We start from the raw sequence: 18,285 nt of genomic DNA, 5'->3' as shown, positions 1-18,285 counted from the left end.
CATTGCATGGAATATAGGAGTTGGGAGGTGATGTTGAGATTGTATGAGACGTTGGTGCGGCCTAATTTGGAGTTCTGTGTGCAGTTCTGGTCGCCTAATTATAGGAAGGATATAAACAGAGTGGAGAGAGTGCAGAGAAGGTTTACCAGAATGTTACCTGAGTTTAAGCATCTAGAGTATAGGGAGAGATTGGACAGATTAGGTCTTTATTCTTTGGAGCGTAGAAGGTTGAGAGGGGATTTGATAGAAGTATTTAAGATTATGAAAGGGATAGACAGAGTGGATGTGGATAGACTATTTCCGTTAAGAGGAGGAAAGATTAAAACAAGAGGACATGAGTTAAGAATTAAGGAGCAGAGGTTTAGAGGTAACATGAGGGGGAACTTCTTTACTCAGAGAGTGGTAGCCGTGTGGAATGATCTTCCGGGAGAAATAGTGGCGGCGGAGTCAATTGTATTATTTAAGAAAAGGTTGGACAGGTATATGGATGAGAAGAAGATGGAGGGTTATGGGCATTGTGCAGGGAGGTGGGACTAGAAAGGGGTGTTTGGTTCGGTGCGGACTAGAAGGGCCTAATGGCCTGTTTCTGTGCTGTAATTGTTATGTTATGTAATGTTATGTTATTTGCTATATAAAGGTAACTGTTCCTCCTGCTGAGTTTGGCATCTGCAGATTTTCTTGTTTTACCCTAAACAGACCAGCCCAATCTTCAACTGCAGTTTTTTTCACACTGAAATTTGATTTTTTTGGAGTGCAATGCAAACACAATGATTTTTGAATGGTTTCCTGTCACCCCAGAAATTTGACTGGCTCTGAGCTACCTTCATGTCCTGACACGATTTATCCAATCTTGGGGTAATTGGAAGATTAATGTCTCAGGGCTAATAAACCATAATTGAGATGAAACATTAACTCTGCTTCACTTTCCACAGCTACTGCCTGACCGACTGTCTATTTCCAGCTGGTTTTATTTCATCTTTCACTTCTTCTGGCTATTATCACATAATGGAAGTCAGGAGAATGCAAACCAGTCTTCATCGAGGGTCTGCCTTGAGAGGGACAAGAACATCAAATTTCTGAGTGTCAAAATCTTCAAGGATCTGAAATGGAGTTTGAACAGATTTGGTATCTCACTGCAGACTCTCGAAAACCTCTACAGGTGGATGATGGAGAGCACTCTAGCTGGTTGCATCATTGTCTGGTATGGAGGGGCCAACGCTCAGGACCCGAAAAATCTCCAGAGGGTTGTTAACTCGAGCTGAGACATCACGGGTACCAGATTTCACTCTATCGAGGACACCTACATGAGGTGGTGTCTTAAGAAAGCAGCCTCTATACTCAAGGACCCCCACCACCCAGGCCAGGCCTTCTTCACTCTGCTACCATCAGAAAAAAGGTGCAGGGGCCTGAAGACGAGCCCTCAGAGGCACAAGGACAGCTTTCATATTACTGAATGAATAATGATCCACAGACACGGCCTGACTTTGACTTGTTCTTGCACCATTTCTATTTATTTGTAAGGTGGTTTATATAAATAAACAACAAATTTCCTGACATCTTCGTGACAATAAATTCTGATTCGGATTCATTGCGTTTATAGAAACTTGCTGTGTATTATTCAATTGTACATTGCAACAGTAGTTCCGTGGTGACAGAGAACTTCGGGATGTCCTGAACAAAATATCAAGGTCATTCTCAAAATATGCAAATGCCGTTTAAGGTGTGTCCTTCACAGCTGCCTTTCGAACCTTCAGAGAGGGGTCAACACTGACAGATTGTTTTTCTGTTATTTGACTGTGCTTCTCAACAGAGGGATAGAAAATGTTCCAAACTCAAATCCTTGCTTCTTTGTATGGGGTGAAACAACAAAGATGTGAAATATTTGAGAGAAGATTAAACAAAAATGAATGGTGTGGGGGATAGAATGAATGTTACACAGAATACAATTGAAGTGAAAGATTAGAGAAAAAGTCATCATGAAAAAAGGAACAATTTGCAAAAAGATGAAGTCAATCAAACTGTGTTGTGAAGCACGGATTTTGGCAAAGATTCTTTGAGTAGCAGCATTGAGAAATCCAAAGGAACATTTGAAAGCCATTCAGCCGTTCAAGGTAATTCTGTCATTCATTAAGATCATGGCTCAATTCCTGCTTTTACAGTAGAACCCCTGTTATCCAGAATTCAAGCAACTGGCAAACAAATTGAAGAAAATAAATAGGTAAAAAATTGGTGCACCTTGCTGTTAGTTCACCAATCACACCACACACAATCTCAAGCAACCAGAAAGTTTGCTTATCTGGCATCTACCAATCTCCATAGGTTCCAGATACCAGGGATTTTACTATATTTATTAATATCTCTCCCAAATACATGATTCATTTGAGTCAAAGTTAGCTTGGACATGGAATTAATCATTGATTGTGGAAGAGAATCCCAAGTTTCCACTGACATTTATCTGAAATTGACTCCAATATTTCGATGCTGACCCTGGCCTGAATCTCTGTCACCAGAGGATATAATTCTCCCTGCTCCATTCATATCTTGAAAGCTCCAGCCAAGTCACACTTAACCTTTCAATTTTCAGCACCTAGAATTTATCTCTCTTCTCACAATTAAAATCCCCACCCACATAAATCATGGGCCCCAGTCTTCACTCCATTGAGGACATCTACAAGAGGTGGTGTCTTAAGAAAACAGCCTCTATCCTCAAGAACCCCCACCACCCAGGCCACGCTCTCTTCTCACTGCTACCACCAGGAAGGAGGTACAGGAGCCTAAACATGAACACCCAGCAGCACAAGGACAGCTTCTTTCCCTCCGCCATCAGATTTCTGATTGGACAATGAACCACAGACACTGCCTCACTTTTTATTCTTTTGCATGAATTAATTTATTTTATAAATACAATTTATAGCAATATTTACACCGGTAATGCTACCATGAATCAGCATGTTCGTAACAATAAATTTTGAATCTGATAATTTCGACCCTTCATGTTTCATTTCATTAAGACTGTTTGATTATTTTCTGGCACTTCAAATCAAAAACTGCAGATGCTGGAAATCTGATATAAAATCTGAAAATAATATAAACACAGCTGGGTAGGCAGTTTCCAAGGAAAGAGAAACAGTTGTCGTTTCAGTTGAAGACTCTTCAACAGAAGTGTTTAGATGTAAACATGCTATTTTAATGAGCTATGGGTGACTAATATCTGTTTGAATATCCAGAAGGTTTTTTTTAACTATTTACCAAATCCCTTTCTGTTCTTTTTAAGTGTGAATTAGATGATTTTGTTTGATGTGTGCAGTTTGGTCGAATTACTCTGGACAATGAGGATATTGCTTCCAGAACACTTTGGAATGCATTTTATGGATTTTGGGCTGCTGATCATAAAAAAAAAATCACCTACAAATTTTACTATCACGCACCATTTTTTATATAATGTATTTTTGTAATTTTCTGTCATATTTTTTCAAGTCTAAGAGTATATTGCCCACAAAGCAAAGTGTTTTGGCCAGTCCAGTCTGGCAAATATTGTCAGACATTTAAAGATGTTTTTGAGAATTTTCTTAGCAACTACAGAGCACCAAACTACATCCAGCTGATTGACGACCTGCTTCAAGCCGACAAAACCACGAAGTGCAACATGTCGTTGCAACTTCATTTTCTTCATTTGGACTTGGACTCGTTCCCTGCTGATCGTGGTACAGTCAGTGACGAACATGGCGAAAGATTTCACCGGGACATCGTAACCATAGAAAAGTGGTATCAAGGTAACTGAAATCCATCAATGCTGCCCGACTATTGTTGGATACTGACACGAGAGGCGTCAGATGCTAGATGAATATCAGTGGCAAAATATTTTTAGATCAGTTGAATTGACACAATGGGCCAGCATCATTATGCAATTAAACATGCTAAATTCAATGAAAGTCAATTTAATGTTTCTCCAACTTCCTACATGATACTTTGTGTTCAGCTTAAAGATGTTTAGCATAAATCCAATTTTTTTTCAGGAAGCAGACTTTTCTTAAAAAAAAATTGTTGTCCAGAATAATTTAATGGGTAAAGTTCTTTTATAATTTTACATATCCACATTCATAGATCAGTCTCGCGTTGCAGACAGCAATGTGAGAATTAATCAGCCACTCCACATAACTATCATTAATAGCTGACCGTTGAGATTCTGATCTGTACTCCTTCCTAACGAAGAGTAATTTTCCAAGCCAGCAAATTATTGCATAATTACGGGGAGGAATAGGTGAGGATCAAAGCTGAGGCATGAAGCCTTTACATCAGTGATGGGAGTCGTAAACCCAGCCTTTCTGAGCAGGCCAATTTATCCATATTTCCTGCTGAACTTTGACAAGCAGTTGCCTGAAAAGAAAGGCACAGAGCTGTATTCCAATTTGGAGTTGATGTCTTACTCAGATGTAACTAAATTATCATTCCAGAATGGTAATTTAAAACATCTAATTACTGCCACAGCTCTGGATGGAGAGTGGGAGGTTATTAAAAGACGAGTCAGCCTTGATTTTTATTTCTGCAATCCTATTTCATTTGCATCTCATTTCCACAGGGCTCTTTCCCATCATGCAGCCAAGATCACAAGAAGGAAAGACCAAATATTTTCCATGTCCTTTCAAGTCTTTGCCTCAGGATTGTAAACTGTCATGTCAGTTTCAGTGACAGGATTTGGCAGCTTGATCTGTCGAGGAACATGCTTAGAAAATGCATTTTGCAAGGATTCACACTTTTCCCATTCTTCAGGAATGCAGGGTTGGCCAAATTGCAACTTTCACGCCCAGGACAGGCAGAGCGGATGATGAGGAAAGTAAGGGGAGCTGTCCCTGAGTACCCCTGTCTTCTGTCAGTCTGGCTCTCTATTGCAAAGAATGATGAAGGTTCCTTTCAGTTTGTGGGGTTTGATATGAGGACACCCCACTCCTCAGAAAGGAACAGCGTGTACGTGAATGATTTAGATGATTAGGGGTTTGCACAGGTCCAGACCCACCCTCTCAACCTCCCCTCCCGGATCCAGCAGCATGGTCCAAGATGGCTGGTGGGGGAGAGTTTTGTTCCAGACCAAGCTTCGATGCAAGGGATGGTCTTCCCACGCTTCCCGGCCCGTGTTTTCTAGATGGCCATTAACCCTACGAGAGGTTACATCCACCCTTTGGACTGGTCTTGTGTTTCATCCTGCAGGGTGCCTAGCCACCCTCCACACCAGGCCAGCCTGGTATGGGAACCGTTTTAGTCGCCATCCACCCGACCATGAGATAGGTAGTATTGGGTTACATGGTACCAGTAACACTCCAACAAGTGACATAACGTATTCTGTGAACAATATATTACCATTGTTTCGGGCCTTCAAGGGATAAGCAATAAAAAACTGTAGACTGGCAGGGGATGGAGTCCAGACCAACAGGCAAAAGGTATTTAAATTTAGACATACAGCATGTAGGTAACAGGCCTTTTTGGCCCATGACCCCATGTCATCCAATTACACCCAATTGACCTACTCCCCTGGTACATTTTGAAGTGTGGGAGGAAACTGGAGCACCTGGAGGAATCCCAGCCAGACTCACACACGTGGAGAATGTACAAATTCCTCACAGACAGCAGTGGATTTGATTCCTGGCCACTGGTGATGTCACAGCGCTCTGCTAACTGATACACTAACGGTGTTGCCCCGTGATAACCATGTTAATTGGATGTGATAAGAGGAGAGGTGAGAATTTATTTTGGCTCGTGAAAGGAGACAGAGGGAAAGGGGAAGAGAGAGAGAGAGAGAGAGAGAGAGAGAGAGAGAGAGAGTGAGAATGATGGGGTAAGAAGAGGGGGGTTGGTTTAACTGGAAACTGGAGAAGTTGGTATCAATGCCATACAGTTGGAGGATGAAGTGTTGCTGCTCCAGTTTGTGATCTAGCAGCTTGGTAATCCTGGGAAGGGACACCACAACCTCCATACTTGGATGCTGGTCACCACAAGAAGCAAGCAGGCGGAACAGGTCACACAGCGACCTGAACTTGCTCCAACGTTTAACAAGATCACATATGCCTTACTCATGAAGGTTTTTCACCCCCTTGTAATTTAATCTTCTCCTTAATTCAGCCTTAAACCTATTGAAAGAATGCTTTTGCCATCATTTGAGAAAGAGAGTTTCAAAGATCCGCAAACTCTGACAAAACATTCATTTCAGCCTTAAATGTGAGGGAGCTTTAGATTTACAGTAGTGTCTGAGAGATGGCGTCATCACTCTTGGAGAAATTCTTTACATTTATACATTGCTTCTTAACAGCTTTTCATTTAATTTGATTGGTGCTTATTAGGCAGCATGTTGGTATAGCAGTTAATGCCACGCCTTTACAGTGCCAGCGATCAGGATTGGGTTTCAAATCTCATGCTGTCTGTAAGGAGTTTGCATGTTCTCCCCATGTCTGTGTGGGCTTTCCCTGGGTGCTCCAGTTTCCTCCAAGCCTTTGTAAACCTACTGAGGGTTGTAGGGATTAGGGATATTATTCATGGGGATGGCAGTCTCTTCAATCTGAGGTGCATGCAAGCTCACAACAAGACACAAGAGCCACTTGACCGTGAACTACTCTTTGCAGACGATGCCGCTTTAGTTGCCCATTCAGAGCCAGCTCTTCAGCGCTTGACGTCCTGTTTTGCGGAAACTGCCAAAATGTTTGGCCTGGAAGTCAGCCTGAAGAAAACTGAGGTCCTCCATCAGCCAGCTCCCCACCATGACTACCAGCCCCCCCACATCTACATCGGGCACACAAAATTCAAAACGGTCAACCAGTTTACCTATCTCGGCTGCACCATTTCATCGGATGCAAGGATCGACAACGAGATAGACAACAGACTCGCCAAGGCAAATAGCGCCTTTGGAAGACTACACAAGAGTCTGGAAAAACAACCACCTGAAAAACCTCACAAAGATTAGCGTATACAGAGCCGTTGTCATACCCACACTCCTGTTCGGATCCGAATCATGGGTCCTTTACCGGCATCACCTACGGCTCCTAGAACGCTTCCACCAGCGTTGTCTCCGCTCCATCCTCAACGTTCATTGGAGCGACTTCGTCTCCAACATCGAAGTACTCGAGATGGCGGAGTCCGCAAGCATCGAATCCATGCTGCTGAGGACCCAACTGCGCTGGGTGGGTCACATCTCCAGAATGGAGGATCATCGCCTTCCCAAGATCGTGTTATATGGCGAGCTCTCCACTGGCCACCGAGACAGAGGTGCACCAAAGAAGAGGTACAAAGACTGCCTAAATAAAGCTCTTGGTGCCTGCCACATTGACCATCGCCAGTGGGCTGATATCGCCTCAATCCGTGCATTTTAGCACCTCACAGTTCGGTGGGCAGCAACCTCCTTTGAAGAAGACCGCAGAGCCCACCTCACTGACAAAAGGCAAAGGAGGAAAAACCCAACACCCAACCCCAACCAACCAATTTTCCCTTGCAACCGCTGTAACCGTGCCTGCCTGTCCCGCATCGGATTGTCAGCCACAAACGAGCCTGCAGCTGACGTGAACATTACCCTTCCATAAATCTTCGTCAGCGAAGCCAACCCAAAGAAAAATAAATTTCTAAATTTAAATTTAAATTATTACACCATCAGTATTATTGCTTTTTTGTTATTAATTCCTTTAATGGGACCATTTAGTCTGTATGAAAGGAATCATAGATTTGAGGCGGCCCGCAATTGCAGAGACCGGGCCTGTACCTTGCGCGTCAACAGACATGGACAGTGATGGCTAAAGAGACTCCCAGGTCAATGAACCAGCGGGGGTAGAAGCTGGGGCAGCATCAGACCAACAGTCCTAAAATAGCATTGGTCAAGCTGGCGAGCTAACTCAGCAGAAACAGGTTGGAGAAGAAGGGAATTCATATGCATGGACGTTTTCGCCCACTATAGTTATTCAAATGATTGACTCAGTCAATCAGCAGCATTCAGCACAGTCGGCCTGAAGCTCCCGACCTTCTGGACAGTTCGACCCAGTGTGTGGTTCGACCAGGCGGAGGCTCGGTTCCAAATCCGGGGCATCACAGCAGAGACCACCCGGTACTACCATGTGGTCAGCGCCCTGGATCCGCAGACTGCAGACAGAGTGGCCAACTTTATCCACAGGCCACCATCAGAAGGCACTTACACTGCCTTCAAAGAGCTATTAATCGAGACGTTCGGACTGTCGGAGAGCAAGGAACATGTTTGCTCCACCTGGATGGGCTTAGAGACAGATCCTCGTCAGCACTCATCAACGAGATGCTGGCCCTCCTGGGAGATGAGCAGCTTGGCATCATGTTCAAGCAAGCGTTCCTGGAACAGATGCCTGAAGACATCCAACTGCTCCTGACGGATGCGGATATCACCGACCCCCAGAAAGTCGCAACACAGGCAGACATTCTCTGGAAACAGAAACAGAAGTGCTCGGCTAACGTGGGGCTCGTAAAGAAGTCCCACAATCAGACCAGAGCAGTCCCAAGCAAGAAACAGCAGACGAGAGGAAGGAGCGAGCCCAGTGGCAGATGGTGCTTCTACCACTGGAGATGGGGCACCGAGGCCCGCTGATGCCAGTCCCCCTGGGAGTTCCATGGAAATGACAAGGCCAGCTGTCACTGATGGCCATGACGGCTGGCCACCAAGAGGGCCTCCTGTACATCTGGGACTGCCTGTCTGGCAGATGCTTCTTGGTGGATACAGGAGCAGAGGTCAGAGTGATACCCCCGACAGGGTTGGACACTAGGCGCGGGTTAGTGGGACCCACGTTGAGGGCTGCCAACAACAGCAGTATGTGGACCTATGGCACTTGTAGGGCCGACCTGTAGTTTGATGGCAGTCATTTCTCGTGGGAGTTCATGCTGGCCGCACTGGAACAACCACACCTCGGACTGGATTTCCTGCGAACCCACAGCCTCCTAGTGGCCCTTAAGGGTAAATGACTCATCCACACTGAGACCAACCAGACCATCGCACTGAGGGGCACTAGATTTCCCTCAATGCACCTGGACTCTGTCCACAGTTCTCCAAGGTGCTAGCGGGATTCCCGGCAATCCTTTCCCCTCAGTTCATAGCGGAGATGCCTCGACATGGCATCAGATATCACATTCTGACCAAGGGCCCACCTCTCCATGCAACGGCATGATGACTTCCCCTGGATAAGCTCTGAGTGGCCAAGGAGGAGTTCCACATGGTCGAGGAGCTGGGTGTTGCTCGAAGGTCAGACATCCCATGGATCTCGCTTTGCCCCTGCACATGGTGCTTAAAGTAACTGGAGGCTGGAGACCATGTGGCGACTACCGCCAGTTCAATGAGGCCACCACTTCGTACCATTACCCCATGCCACACAACCAGGATTTTGCGGCAATCCTGTAGGGCACAACAATATTCTCAAAAGTGGATCTCGTGCAAGGATATCACCAGATTACGGTGCATCCTGATGACATCCCTAAGACGGCCATCATCACTCCATTTGGGCTGTTCGAGTTCTGAGGATTTGGGCTCAAAAATGCAGCACAGACATTCCAGCGACTGATGGACGCAGTGGGCCGAGACCCGGACGGCATTTTTGTCTACCTCGATGATATCCTCGTGGCAAATAGAACCTGACAGGAACACCTTCAGCACCTCTGAAATCTCTGTAGTCGTCTGCAGGAGTTCGGCCTCACCATCAACCTGACCAATTGCCAGTTTGACCTGAACATCATCAACTTTCTGGGCCACAGGATTACAAAGGACGGGGCTACACCACCGCCCGACAAGGTAGAGACCATCCATAGCTTCCTGAAGCCCAGTACAATAAAAGGTCTACAGGAGTTCATGGGGATGATAAACTTTTATTGCAGGTTTATCCCAGCAGCTGCCCGAGTGATGCGCCCTCTGTTCATTCTGATGTCTGGCAAGGAGAAGGACCTGACCTGGGATGACGAATCCGCACGAGTGTTTTGGTAACCAATGAAGCCCTGGCCAAAGCAGCACTCCTGACCCACTCCAGACCAGATGCACCCACGGCCCTCACAATCGATGCCTCAGAAACAGCGATTGGTGGAGTCCTGGAGCAGCAGATAGAAGGAAGTTGGTACCCACTAACTTTCTTCAGCAAACATCTGCGGCTCCCTGAACTAAAGTACAGTGCTTTCGATAGAGAGCTGCTGGCGCTGTACTGAGCCATTCGCCACTTCCGGTACTTTCTTGAAGCAAGGGCTTTCATGGACCACAAACCACTGACTTTCACTCTGGCTAAAATCTTCAATTCCTGGTCAACCCACCAATAGAGAATCTTGTCTTACATCTCAGAGTACATCACCGACATCAAGAACATCTCAGGCAAAGACAATGTGGTCGTGGACACCTTGTCAAGACACAGCATCCACTCCCTGGTCAGCGGTCTGGATTTCGAAGTACTGGCAGAGGCACAGCAGCAGGATGACGAGATCTCGCAGTACAGGACCACTGTCACAGGCCTTTGGCTTCAGGATGTTACAGTCAATACAGATACTACCACCCTCCTGTGCGATATCCCAGCAGCATGAAGACGACAAGATTTTGACTCTATCAACAGGCTGGCACACCTATCCATCAGGACCGATCCGGCTGGTGGCCAGCAAGTCTGTGTGTCATGGATTGCAGAAACAAGTCTGGGGGTGGTCCAAGGTGTGTACGCAGTGCCAAACAGCCAAAGTGCAGCGACATACCAAAGTACCCCCACAGCCTCTCAAGCCAATGGAACGCAGGTTTGACTACATTCACATGGACATAGTGGGACCCTTGCCAGTCTCTGAAGGTTTCCGCTACCTGTTCACAGTGGTTGACCGCTTCACCCGGTGGCCAGAAGCAATTCCCCCTGCCCGATACATCCACCAGGTCCTGTGTCAAAGCACTCCTTTTGTCCTGGATTGCAAGATTCAGACTACCACAGCACATCACTTGTGACTGAGGTACACAGTTCACCTCCAGTTTGTGGACTGACATTGCCAACCTGTGGGGTGCTCAGCTACACTATTCCACCTGCAAGCCAATGGCATGGTGGAGCGTTTCCACAGGCACCTCGAGACCACTCTCATGACCAGACTCAAGGGCCCCAGCTGGGTGGACGAGCTACCATGGGCACTACTGGGCATCCGAACCGCGCCGAAAGAAGACCTCCATGCATCCTCCACTGAACTTGTCTATGGAGCCCCACTCATTGTTCGATCCACAGACCAGAGGACAGCAAGAGGAGACAACCACCTTCCTGGACAGGCTGCGTGAAAAGGTCGGTAACCTAGCTCCAATCCCACCCTCCAGACATGAACAACAACCCCAAAGAACTCAAGGACTGTGAGTATGTGTTTCTACGCAGAGGACCTCATCGCGACTGCAGAAGCCATATAAAGCTTTTCAAGTCATCCTGAACAATGGAGCCACTTTCGAGATGGACATCGGTGGTCAACCAAAGGTCTTCACTACAGATAGACTCAAGCCTGCCCACACAGACCCAGCAGAACCCGTGGAGCCACCAACACCTCAACACAGAGGCAAACCACAAGAGACTTTGGGGACTATACCTACGGACACTATAGACTATAATGCCAGTTCTGGGGGGAGGGGGGGTTCATGTGGCAGCCCGCAATTGAGGAGATCGGGCTGACACATCGCGCAGCAGCAGGCACGGACAGAGATCGCTAAAGTGACTCCCAGGACCACGAACCGGCAGGGGTAGAACCTGGGGCAGCATCAGACCAACAGCCCTAAAATGGCGTTGGTCAAGTTGCCCAGCTAACTCAGCAGAAACAGGCTGGGGAAGAAGGGCATTCATATGCATGGAAGTTCCCACCCGCTATTGTTATTCATATGGCTCACTCAGTCAATCAGCAAAAACGGCGGGAACAGTATAAAAGCAGCCTTTCCAGCCCTAATAAAGGAGTGAGCTTAACCTGCCACACTGTGTGTGTGTGTGTGTTACGTTTTAGTGGTCGGCTACAGATTTGTCTTTGGAGGCAGAGGATTAAGCATGGGATGACAAGATTATCCAATGAGAGATTTTGATAAAAGAAGAAACGCATAAGATTTTTGAGATTCTTTGATAGAGATTCTTTGAAGGCAGCAAGGCAAGTGTAGTGGTTTGAGTAATGCTGTTACAGAGCCAACGATCAGTATCGGGGTTTGAATTCGGCACTGTTTGTAAGGAACTTGCAGAGGCCAATTTTACTTAATCTCTCCGTTAACTCAGCAACCACAAATAAAACTCTCAGAACAACAGAAAACCCTCTGGAGAGAGGATTTTGAATGGTTGGAGGAAACCCAAGCAGACATGGGGAGAAGGTACCAACTCCTTACAGACGGAGCTGCATTTGAACTCATGTTGCTGGTGCTATAACAGCATTGGGCGAACCGTACCACCCACGTACCATCCACATTTAAAAGTTCGACCAGCTGCACCCTGTCTTCCTCAGGAAAGCTGTGGCAGCGATTGTTCAGTGCACCTCAACATCTGCCTTACCTGCACACGTGGTCTGTCTTGCAGGTCTGATGCAGCGCCAGGCAGTTAGGCTTTTCCTTGCTCTCGTAGGAACATACGGGCACAATGGTCTGCCGGCGCCTCTCTGCACAAGCTGGGTCGTTACAGGAACAGAAGAGCAGCCGGTAGCTGTACTCCGCAGGCACCCGGTCGAAGAACTGTCTCAGGGACTTGTGGCACCTCCGGCGGCTGCACGAGTCGGAGGGGGAGGTGCGCTTGACGCAGGTGGAGATGTACATCGAGCGGTACCTCTTGCAGGTATCATTCAGATTGCAGGCCTTGGCCGCGTCCAAGCACTGGTTACCTCGTGCTCCTGTGGGTTCCATTCCTGTAAAGAGAAGGGGGAAGAACAGGTCATGATTCGCAAAGTGTCACAGACTCCAGGAAGCTCGAAGCCCGAAATCCAAAATCAACAGCTCAGTCTACACAATACTGCCAGGAATTACAAACACTCTTTTATGGATCCTGGGAGGCTACAAAATGCCTCGATGGAGAGAATCCAGATATTGGCTGTCATACTGTTCATACAAATCCCTCCGAGGCTCTACTATTATTTAACAACATTTATTTATTTTTTTACATATTTTAAATTAAAAAAAACACAACATATTAACAGGCCCTTTCGGTCCATGACCCCCATGCCACCCAATTGACCTACAACCCTTGGTACGTTTTTGGAATGGTGGGGGGAGACTGAAGTCCCCAGGGAAAACCCATGTGGATACGGGATGAATGTACAAACTCCTTACAGACAGCGTGGGATTCGAATCCCGGTCCTGATCACTGGTGCTGTATTGGCATTGCCAGCTGTGCTATATGTGTTCTATGTATGTATGTGTTTGTATGTTTTTACACTAAGGACCAAAGAATGGCGTTTCATCCAGATGTATGACCATAATGAACTTGAACTCATTGTATCTGCTGCTGAATGATTCAATTCTGAGAGTTTATGGTCAGGTATACAAGGTCAGGTGTGCCAAAATTCTTACTTCCTGCATCTGTGTAGGTGAGTAAGACACAGCAAGAACAGTATAAATTAAATTAACACCATATTGCATGAGACAGAAGTGGAGATCATAAATATAAAAGGATAAATAAGTAAATAAAGCTTCACATTTTTGTTGATAGTGCAAAAGAAAGTGGTGCTCAAATAGTGGAGACAGATCTTTTAGTGGCCCTGGAGTTAGCAGGAAAATGCTCACACAGATCATGTAATATTACCTTTATGTCTTATTCTTTGGCTTGGCTTCGCGGACGAAGATTTATGGAGGGGGTAAAAAGTCCACGTCAGCTGCAGGCTCGTTTGTGGCTGACAAGTCCGATGCGGGACAGGCAGACACGATTGCAGCGGTTGCAAGGGAAAATTGGTTGGTTGGGGTTGGGTGTTGGGTTTTTCCTCCTTTGCCTTTTGTCAGTGAGGTGGGCTCTGCGGTCTTCTTCAAAGGAGGTTGCTGCCCGCCAAACTGTGAGGCGCCAAGATGCACGGTTTGAGGCGATATCAGCCCACTGGCGGTGGTCAATGTGGCAGGCACCAAGAGATTTCTTTAGGCAGTCCTTGTACCTCTTATTACATGACAATAAATTGTCTCTACTCTGGTTTATGGTTAGTTCAGGGTAGTGCAGGAAGGGTCAAGTGCCTGACTGTCGATAGGTTACTTTCTGTGTCAGCCAAGAACGTTCAAAGATGGAGCCACATTCAAAGTTATAACCTGATTAAGGATGGCCGGGCTGTGTAGTCGATCCATTCAGGCCCTTAACATTCAGAAAGCTTTGAGCAGAGTGGAACCCTGTTTCCACAGAACAAGCAGCCGTCATTATCGGCTGGGCACTGCGAAACCTCACTTGTGGTGAGGAGCTGGGAGTAGTGCTTGTGGCAGAGCTGTGTTGCCCATCTGGATAGACCTAAAGTAAAGAGAGGGATGGTGATGGGGATGGAGGGAGAGGCAGAGGAGCCAGATAGGCTGCAGGAACATGGGCTTGGAGAAAAGTGTTTCAGTCCTGCAGTTTAAATTGAAATTTAGACAGACAGCATGGTAACAAGCCCTTCCGGCCCACAGGCCTGAGCTACCCAATTACACCCTACTGACCTACAACCCCTAGTATGCTTTAAAATGAGGAAACCGGAGTCTCCAGGGAAAACCCATGCAGACAAAGAGAGAACGTACAAACTCCTTGCCGACAGCGTGGGATTCGAACCCCTGACCCGATCGCTGGCGGTGTAACAGTGTTACACTAACCACTACGTCTACCGTGCTGCCCGAATGGAGTATAAGAATTCATGATAACAATCCTAAATTGCACCAACGATTTAAATCATGGATCTTGCAGGTCTCGCAAACCACTGGAACTAATAGGAACATTGTCAGTTCACTAGGAATATAACCTATCAGATGGCAGGCTCTTGAACCTCCGTGTACTGCTCTGACCCCGTAATATGCCATTCCATTCTTTCATTCTTGAGATGATGCTTTCCACTCAAAGACATCTAAAATGCCCCATCAGGAAACACAGATTCTCCTCTACTATAGTTGATGGAGCATCTTCGCCAATCCCTGCACTTCTGCTCTCACCCACCTGCACCTCGACAGAGCTGAGATAAGTTCCTTTGGTTCTTACCTTCACCTACCAGCCTCGACATCAAGCACATAATTCTTTGTCATTTCCACAGCTGAAACGTGATCCTGCCATCAGTCTCATCATCCCCACTTCGCTCTTTACACTTTATCACAGGGACTACCCTCTCCATTACTCATGCTTTGGTTAGCCCTGCCCATCCTGAGGTAACTTCCACTGCTATCACAGCAGCTGCAAGCACCTGTTCCTGCACCTCCTCCTTCACCACTATCTAGTTCTTCCAGGTGAGGCAGAGGTTCACTCCACCTGCACCCATCTCAACTTGCATTTGGTGCCTGCAAAGTCACTGCCTCCACTTCAGCGAGACCAAGGGACCACTTTGCTGAATGCTTGCGCTGTGTCCACGATGGCCACCTTGAGCTCCATTCCAAGCCATTTTAACCCATGTCCTTATTCCCACACTAATTAGTCGGCTTTCAGCCCCTCCGCTGCCAGGGAAGGCCAAAGACAAATGAGAAGAACATCCTCTTTACAGCCTTCCCACAATTCAAAGTCACATCGATTTTCACGTCGCTGGAAAACTTAAAGAAGCTACATTTAGTCTCTTTTCTAAACGCCGCTATGTATTGTGAATGTACTCCACTAGATACCATCTGCATTCCAGAAAACAATCTATTTACAGTAAAACCCCTGCTATCTGGAATTCAACCAGCAACTGGCAAAATTGAAAATTAAAATAAATAAGAATAAAATAATAGGTAAAAAATATGTAAGTTTTCAAAAAAAAAGGAGCAGGGTGTAGGTTAATTGGGTGCAAATTGGGCGACATGGACACATATGGTCGAATTGGCATATTACAGTGCTGTATGTCTAAGAATATTTAGTTATATGTAAGTTTAAAACTGTAAAAGTCAATGTTCTCTGAAGTAACACATCAACCTTTGGTGAAGGTGGGAGCAAATATTCAGCCAGTGGAGGCCTTGTTGGGCTTTGCTCGTAGCAGCTGTTTGAATAAAGTTGTGTGAAACAGCAATGGCGTCGCCCAGGTTGAAGAGTTGGTTGATGCCGCTCACCGTTTAGGGTGACTCTCTTAAAGTGTCTCCTTATCCCTAATGAGTAAGGATCACCCCGGTCAGAGGCTTTATCTGTAAACTTGAGGGGGGGTGGGGGAAGTACTTATCTACAATGTTATTGTTTGTTTTTCAGCCAGCTCCATAGAGAGGGAGGAACCTGCAGATACAGCGACTGTTAAATGTTTTCAAAGAATGTGACTGAAACTAAAGTAAAATGCTTTAATGTTTATATATCCATGCAAGTGAAGTGTAAGTGCAGTACAGTATTTTTGTTTTTTATGCTGTTTATTTTTAATTCATGTGTATTTGTTAGACATTGTAAGAGTAAAGTCTCAAGCAACAGGAAAATACACTTATCCGGCATCTATCAATCCCTGTAGGTGCTGATTACCAGGGGTTTTACTGTATTTCTTCTTTCTGCTGTTTGTCTGTCACCAAAGTTTTGGTCCCTGCTAACATAATGCTTCCATCCTATCCACCAATTAAGCTCTTCTATGGGACCACAGTAAGACCATGAAAAACATCATTTTGTTCAATATCATAAAATACCACACCTCACTTTGTGCAGAAGCAAACAGGATGATAACGAATGGATACAACTGTTCAAAGGAATTACACAAACATGAAAATAATGCACACAACAACAAACCTCGGACATATTTTTAAAACCCCAATTCGAGCAGTTGCAGCCCCAGCAACGTTACCTATCACCTCACCTGAACCTGAAGCAACACCAGGTCCCTCAGGAATTCCTTGAAACCCTCCCACCCTCAACCTCTGTGATGATGATGACCAAGCTGCTTCTCTGCCCTTCACTGATGACAGTCACTGTATGATCCCAGTCACCTCTCTCAGCCGTCTCTACTTCAATCACCGTCATTCACTGATTCACCAAAATCAATTATATACTTTATACTGATCTTCATTAATCTTTTTCAAATGCCTATATTTTTTTCTTTTCTTTGGCTTGGCTTCGCGGACGAAGATTTATGGAGGGGTATGTCCACGTCTGCTGCAGGCTCGTGGGTGACTGACAAGTCCGATGCGGGACAGGCAGGCACGGTTGCAGTGGTTGCAAGGGAAAATTGGTGGGTTGGGGTTGGGTGTTGGGTTTTTCCTCCTTTGCCTTTTGTCAGTGAGGTGGGCTCTGCGATCTTCTTCAAAGGAGGTTGCTGCCCGCCGAACTGTGAGGCGCCAAGATGCATGGTTTGAGGCGAGATCAGCCCACTGGCGGTAGTCAATGTGGCAGGCACCAAGAGATTTCTTTAAGCAGTCCTTGTACCTCTTCTTTGGTGCACCTCTGTCTCGGTGGCCAGTGGAGAGCTCGCCATAGAACACGATCTTGGGAAGGCGATGGTCCTCCATTCTGGAGATGTGACCCACCCAGCGCAGTTGGGTCTTCAGCAGCATGGATTCAATGCTTGTGGACTCCGCCAGCTCGAGTACTTCGATGTTGGTGATGAAGTCATTCCAATGAATGTTGAGGATGGAGCGGAGACAGCACTGATGGAAGCGTTCTAGGAGTCGTAGGTGATACCGGTAGAGGACCCATGATTCAGAGCCGAACAGGAGCGTGGGTATGACAATGGCTCTGTACACCCTGATCTTTGTGTGTTTCTTCAGTTGGTTGTTTTTTCCAGACTCTTTTGTGTAGGCTTCCAAAGGTGCTATTTGCCTTGGCGAGTCTGTTGTCTATCTCTTCGTCGATCATTGCATCAGATGAAATGGTGCAGTCGAGGTAGGTAAACTGGTTGACCGTTTTGAGTTCTGTGTGCCCGATGGAGATGTGGGGGGGGGGGGGGCTGGTGGAGGACCTCAGTTTTCTTCAGGCTGACTTCCAGGCCAACATTTTGGCAATTTCCGCAAAACAGGACATCATGCGCTGGAGAGCTGGCTCTGAATGGGCAACTAAAGCGGCATCGTCTGCAAAGAGTAGTTCACGGACAAGTTGCTCTTGTGTCTTGGTGTGAGCTTGCAGGCGCCTCAGATTGAAGAGACTGCCATCCGTGCGGTACCGGATGTAAACACCGTCTTCATTGTTGAGGTCTTTATTGGCTTGTTTCAGCATCATGCTGAAGAAGATAGTAAAGAGGGTTGGTGCGAGGATGCAGCCTTGCTTCACGCCG

General features: G+C 46.4%; 1 protein-coding gene across 2 annotated transcripts in view; it reads right to left on the bottom strand.

Moving 5' to 3' along the window:
* Positions 1–18,285, bottom strand: part of LOC138753905 (GDNF family receptor alpha-2-like) — an 888,944-nt gene that overhangs the window by 130,964 nt on the left and 739,695 nt on the right. For both annotated transcript variants that reach the window (XM_069917452.1, XM_069917451.1), the window contains exon 4: positions 12,495–12,840. In XM_069917452.1, coding sequence (XP_069773553.1) covers positions 12,495–12,840 — 346 coding nt within the window. The remainder of the gene's footprint in view (positions 1–12,494; positions 12,841–18,285) is intronic.

Source organism: Narcine bancroftii, chromosome 2, assembly GCF_036971445.1.
Source record: "Narcine bancroftii isolate sNarBan1 chromosome 2, sNarBan1.hap1, whole genome shotgun sequence".
Taxonomy (NCBI): Eukaryota; Metazoa; Chordata; class Chondrichthyes; order Torpediniformes; family Narcinidae; genus Narcine; species Narcine bancroftii.
The sequence above is the reverse complement of the archived record's forward strand: the minus strand, read 5'-3'. Positions and strand labels throughout refer to the sequence as shown.